At 47.0% G+C, this 6767-nt stretch overlaps 1 protein-coding gene across 3 annotated transcripts in view; it reads right to left on the reverse strand.

Annotated features, from left to right (window-relative positions):
• IQGAP3 (IQ motif containing GTPase activating protein 3) overlaps positions 1–3406 on the reverse strand; it is a 40008-nt gene extending 36602 nt beyond the window's left edge. For all 3 annotated transcript variants that reach the window (XM_060090750.1, XM_060090751.1, XM_060090749.1), the window contains exons 1-2: positions 3316–3406; positions 656–743 (exon numbers count right to left, since the gene is read on the reverse strand). In XM_060090750.1, the coding sequence (XP_059946733.1) occupies positions 656–743; positions 3316–3352 (125 nt within the window). In that variant the 5' untranslated portion in view covers positions 3353–3406. The remainder of the gene's footprint in view (positions 1–655; positions 744–3315) is intronic.
• Between the last annotated feature and the right edge of the window lie 3361 nt (positions 3407–6767).

Here is a 6767-nt window from a genome sequence, read left to right on the forward strand (position 1 = left end):
AATGAGCTAGGAAGCAATGAAAAGACATGGAGGAAATTTAAATGCATATTACTAAGTAAAAGAAGTCCATCTGAAAAGCCTACATATTGTATTATTCCAGGTATGTGAAATTCTGGAAAAGGCAAAACTATGGAGACAGTAAAAAGATGAGTGGTTGCCAGGAGTTGGGGGCGGGGGTGGGGCAGAGGGAATGAATAAATGAAACAGAGACTTCTTAGGGTAGTGAAACTACTCTGTGATACTATAATGATGGATGGCTATATGTCATTATACATTTGTCCAAACTCATAGACTACAGTATACAACATGAAGAGTGAACTCTAAGGCAAACTATGGACTTTGGAGGATTATGTGTCCAAGTAGGTTCACCAGTTGTAACAAACATACCACTCTTGTGGGGGCTGTTGATAATGGGGGAGGTTATCTATGTTTGTGGGGAGGAAGCATATGGAAAATCCCTGTATCTGTCTCTTAATTTTGCTGCGAACCCAAAACTGCTCTAAAAAATAGCCTGAAAGAAAAAAAAAAGATGCTATTTCAACTTTCCCTTTCCCATAGAATGGACTCTTGTCTTTTTGTAGTTGCTTTGGGGGCAGGTGCCTAGGGTGGGCAGGGTGGGAAAGGGAGACCAGAAAGAGGCGGTCGCTCTGCTCACCGCTTGGCTTCCTCCAGCCGGCACAGGTACTCATAGGCGACGTTCTGCCGCCTCTGCTCATCCATTTCCTCGGCTGTGAGGCGTTCATCTGAGGAACCAAGGAGGGGAGCATTAGACAGAGGGCTGTAGCAAGCTTCTTAACAGACTTTCTAAGGCAACTCTGCTCGGAAACCGGAGGCATCTCCCACATGTCTGTCCCCCTATTCCCAGGACACTGGCTCCAATCTTCTCTCCCATCCAGTAAAGCTATCCTAGTCAGCACCCTGTTAAAGGAAGGCCTCCCCACCCTTTAAGAGGGGATCCTTCCTGTATTGGAGGCATTCCTTCCCTTTCCCCTCTAGCCATCTTCCTGACCTCCCCCTTCCAAAGCCTACTTCACGGCGCTTCCCTCAGTACCTCCTAGTAGGAATGTCCAGATCCTTCCTTGGCTGGGAACTTAGCTCTTCATTTTATCCCTAATTAGATTCTGAGTTCTCCAAGAACTGTACTTGTGTCATCCTCCTCAGGTACTCTCCCAGAGGCTAGGTTAACAGGACCGACTAGAACTCATCATTCATTCATTCAATACCTCCTATATGTCAGGCACTGGACTAGCGGACCCCTACTCTCAAGAAGTACAAAGATTATTATTAGAAGAGAAAAACATGTAAGTAAAAATCTTCAACCTGATGTGAGAAGTGTGATCATAGCTCATGAATAGTCTATGGACGTAGACATAGAGAACGGACGTGTGGACACAGGGCGGGAAGGGGAAGGTGGGACGAACTGGGAGAGTACGATGGACATATATACACTACCATGTGTAAAATAGATAGCTAGTGGGGACAAGGTATAAAGCACAGGAAGCTCAGCTTGGTGCTCTGTGATGACCTAGATGGGTGGGATGTGGTGGGGGGGAAGGGGGGAGGTCCAAGAGGGCGGGGATATAGGTATACATATAGCTGATTCATTTCATTGTACAGCAGAAACTAACACAACATTGTAAAGCAATTATACTCCAATAAATAAATAAAAATCATCTATGGAAGCAGCAGAGGAAGCAAAGGATTCTACCTGTGAGTAGAATCTTAAAGAATGAACAGGCAGAAAGGGAGAAAAGGCAGTTCAACAGAGGGAACCACATGAAAAAAAGCCACTCACTTGGGTTTAAGTGGAAGGACAGAGAATTTTAAAAGATCACAAAGGTGTATTTACTCTCTCTTTTGGTATAGGTCACCTGAGGAGTAAAATAGTCTCCAAGCTAAATAAAATGCAGACAATCTCTGACTCCCAAACTCAAGAACAGGAAATCCCTTAAATGAGACAGCATTCATATTCTGCCTTAGCCACAGCCTCCTTTTATCCTTTTCCCCCCTCTTCTCCCCTATCTCTCTAGTCTCCTTAGGGAAGACAATACAAAAGCCAACAAAATGAGAGAAAGCTACACACATACACCAAGAAAATAAAGTCAGAGAGCTTGAAAACAGAGACAGAGCTTAGCAAATGTCTTTGACTCAGCTCTTAATGTTGTTCCCACTCTTTATCTCTTTTCATTATGTTGTATATCCTGCAATATGATTGGGGGAGCGGCAGGGCTTCTTTGAATTGTCAGTTAAGCAAGTTAAAACACACACACACACACACACACACACACACACACACACACACACACACCCCTCCATGTTCAAATTGGAAAGCACTGGCCAATCGCAGGGAATCCATCAGTTCCTCTGAGGGGGGTGTATAAGAAACAAGTGTTGGTTGCTAAGCATGGAAAATAAACCAGTAAGTGAGTGACATCACTTCAGAGTTATGAATTGAGGACTGTGAGACATGGGCGGGACTTTGTACATATACACAGAGTCTTAAAAAAAAAAAATCAGTTTTCCTGTCCTTTTCAGATCTGGAACTAGCTTTCCTTCAACAGATAGGTGGAGGTGGACTTCGCTTTTTGAATCCTAATGGAGAGGAAGGGAAAGGAGTAGATTTTGCTTTTCTTTCATAAGGTCAGATGGAAACCTTTCTGCGGTCCCATTTTTAGGACTCCAGTCTCTCTTTCTAAAGCAGTGTTTTTGAAAGTGTGATACTTGGACTATCCGCATCACAATTACGTGGGGTGACGGAAGAAGCACAGCGGTGCTTGTTATAAATGCAGATTACGGGCCCAAGTCGAGACCTATAGTTGCTAAAGATCTGGGATAGGATTCAGGAATCTGCATTTTAAATTAGCTCCCCGGGTAATTCCGACACCGTAAAGTTTGAGAGGCATTGTCTCAAAGAAGCATCAAAAAGTCAAGGAAGCCCCCCAGGCCTTTTTAGGCGTCCCGTCCCCTGGTAGCGCTTGGCAAGTATGGTAGCCATGAGTAACTACCGAATTTTTAAGGGGCCATCCAGACCACCTACATTCTCCCAGCCCCGGAGCCCCAGAATTTGGGAATAAGGGAGAAAACTCTTTGTAAGCTTTGAAGCGCGACACAGAAGTCGAAGCGTTTCGCAGCTCACAGGTTTACTCCCGCCCGCAGGAGTCCGGACTGAGTGCTCCCTCCCCACTGAGCACAGTCCGGCCGCCCCTTGCTTGGTTGGCCCTGCGCCCAATCCCAGCCCCAACCTCTCCCAGGACCGCCGAGTCCCCGACCAGTGGCATCACTGCCGGACCCTTCTCGGCCCCTTCTGGCACTCACAGGTCGCCCGGGACGGGCCCGTTCCTCTCCCCTCCATGTTCCTCCTTCTTCCAGGTTTGAATCTCCCGCCGCCCGGCCACCGCCCCTCATCGTCGCCACAGGCGGACAGGATACTTCCGGTCTGTGCCGCAGGGGCCTCTGGGATTTGTAGTTCCAGGCTTGGGAGGTGCGCCGCCAGATGGGGCGAAGGCTACCGTCCAAGACGGGGAGGGGCGCTCCCAGAGAGGAGCTCCCGTTCCTGTGGTATTTTGGGTCGCTGTTTCTCCAGGGCTCCTTCGCTGCTAAACCGTCTTATTTGAAGTAGCCCCTGCGCCTACCCCTGCCTCTATCATTTCCCCCTGGTATTCCCATTAACCCCCCCCTCCACTTCCTATCTATAGTGTTCTTTGGTTCCTTTAACTTGAGGGCCTACTATATATATATATATAATGGAATATTAGCCATAAAAAGGAATAAAATATTGCCATTTGTAGCAATGTGGATGGACCTAGAGAATATTATGCTTAGTGAAACCAGACAGAGAAAGGCAACTACTATATGGTATCACTTATACATGGAATCTAAAAAATAATACAACTGAATGTATATACAAAACAGAAACAGACTCACAGACATAGAAAACAAACTTGTGGTTACCAAAGGGGAGAGGGAGGCAGAGAGGGACAAATTAGGGGTATGAGATGAACAAACTACATAAAATAGAGAAGCAATGAGGATTTACTGTATAGCACAGGGAATTATACCCAATATCTTGTAATAACCTGTAATAGGATATAATCTGCAAAAGCACTGCATCACTATGCTGTACACCTGAAACTAACACAATATTGTAAATCAATGATACTCAATTAAAAAAATATTCAAAGGACTGGATGAAGTTTTTGAGGAAGAGCATGTAAAGTAAGAAACGAGCAAAGGGCAGAGTGTTGGGGAACACTAGCATTTAAGAGGTGGACAGAGGGCAAGCAAAGGAGATGGAGAAGGAGTTGTCAGCACAGGAGAAGGACAGCCAGGACACAGTGGGTCATGGAACCAAGTGAGGAGAGAGTTGCAAGGATATATCAGATACAGCAGGGAATCAAACAAGAAAAATGATTCAGAAATGATCACTAGACCATTGAGAGGTCATTGGAACCTTGGTGAGAACGGTTTCAGTCCCTGCTCCTTCCCCAAATCCTCCTCTCCCCTTAAGAGAGGCTACTCAGTGAACAACAGACTGAGCTGCATATTTGGCTCTGGCTATGCTGTGGTAGCATTCTGAAGGCCCAGCCCATGGGCAGAAGCTGCAGGCTGCTAGGAGAGCCGGCCTTGGGCATGGGCACCATCTGTGGCACATAGCACCAGGCCTGCATGCAGCAGGCACTCAGCAGAGGCTGCCTGGCAAATGCAGGTGAGCCCAAGTACTTCCTTATAATTTTGTTTCTGGCCATGGCCTCTACTTAAAAGAGGCCTTTCTCCCAGATAAATGAGGACATTTGCTTTCTGACACAGGCCACCCTTGGTGAGTTAGGGCAGTAGGTGCCTGTCGTCCTGGGGCCTGCTGTCCTCTCATTAAGCACAACCTGGAGGTTGCAGATCAGTGGAGCTGGAAAAAGGAGTCCGGGGGCAGAGAGGCTCTTCTGATCTCCAGGTCCTTCCTGACCATCAACCTTTCACCCTGTTTCCAAATGTGAAACTACCACACAGAAGCACAGTGTATAAGAGTGTGTGTGTGTTCGTGTGTGTATGTGTGAAAGGGTTCACTTCTGGGACAACCCAAGCCTCATTAAAGCTCACAATCACGGTTAGTGGAAGGGACCTTAGGCTAGTTAGCCCAGAATCAGAAAACCTGGGCTCTAATCCCAGCTACATGAGTGCTCTGTGACCTCAGGCAAGTTACATCTGCTCTTCTGAGGTCCCTTCCTCTGTGAAATGAGGGAATGGGATAGATGATCTTTGAAGCTGTGACTAGTAACAAGCCCTTGATGCTTTGATTCTTGCCTGAAGTGAAGGATTGATGCGTGTGTCTGCAAGGGTGGGGAGAGGTGGGGCAGGAAGGGCAATGGAATCCAGGTATCTGTGTCCAAGCACCAGCAGGGTTCAGCACTAAGATAGGGCATTTGAGCTGTCAATCAAAGAATTCCCTAGGAGTGGAGGGCGGTACCTGGTTGTCTGGGAACCCCAGGGGCTCTGAGCTAAGAGATAAGGGAGGTAACCCTAGCCTGAGGGACCATTCCAGAAAGCCAGCTACAGAGAAGATCGAAGGAGGTAAGGCGTTTTGTGTCTGGGGCCCCAAGGCCTGGTGGGGGCAGCCGGGAATGCCTCAGGAATGCGGGTCTCAGAGAGACAGGATTCCTGGCTGTTCTTAGGAGTAGGGGGAGTTTCTTTAAAAAGAAAATGTATCACTTCTGCCTGCTTGTCCTAAAGGAAAAAAAAAAAAAGGGAGAGAAGAAGAAGCAAATGGGAGGGGCTGAGAGCTCAGCTACTGGATCTTTTCCACTCCTTTTCCTGTCTCTTGGGAGGAGAGTTCATGAAAAGGCTTTGCCTTTCTGGGGGAGAGATACTAAGGAGAAACACATGCTGATGAGAGAAATGTATTTGGGTTTAAGAGTTGCCCTGGAGACAGAGCAGGATGTTGGGGGACGGAGACTAGCAAGCAGACAGAAGCCAAGGAGGTAGGGGAGAAAGAGGTTCCCCTTGAGATAGGGAGTAAGCAGTAAATGGAGAGACAGGAGCCCTGCCCCTGGAAGCTGGCTCCTTGCCAATTCCATGGCCTATGCAGCTTTGTGCCACCAGTGCTTTGTGTGGCTCCCGGCACACAGCAGGAGCTCACTGTTTGGTGAGCTGACTTGAACTATACCTTGAGATTAGACAGCAGGAGAACCTAGATATGAGTGGATGTCTTTGGAGGCACAGGGTGAAGGAGATGGTGGAGAAGAGGCCCTGTACGTGCTCTGTTCGTTCATCCATTCATTTATTCATTCAATAAACCTTTTTTATTGTGGTAAAATCTATAGATATAATAATAATAATCTAATGATCTATAAAGCTTTTTCATCTCATTCAATAAGCATATATTGAGAATCTATGTGCCAGACCCTTCAAGTTGCTCCGAATCTAGTAGGGGAGATAGACAAGAAAGTCAATAACCCTAAACCCAGTGTGATAAATGCCATAAAGGACATAAGGTGCTATGGGAGTACAGAAGAGGGACCCAGTTGGTTGAGGGGAGGAGCCTTCTGATGGAAGCTTGAAGTGAGTCTTGGAGGATGAAAAACTAGACTGGACATTAGAGTGAGAGTTAATATGGTGTTCAATGGGTTAGATGAAGCAAAGTGAGATGGCAGAGAGAAATCCTTGACACCCTGAGGGTCACCCCAGGGCAGAGGTAGAGCTGAATTGCCTAGAGGGATAGTGCTTTGGAGGAAGCCATGGATGACACACTGAACCCTCTGCTCCCTATCGTCAGCACT

This window comes from Mesoplodon densirostris, chromosome 2 (assembly GCF_025265405.1).
Source record: "Mesoplodon densirostris isolate mMesDen1 chromosome 2, mMesDen1 primary haplotype, whole genome shotgun sequence".
Lineage (NCBI taxonomy): Eukaryota > Metazoa > Chordata > Mammalia > Artiodactyla > Ziphiidae > Mesoplodon > Mesoplodon densirostris.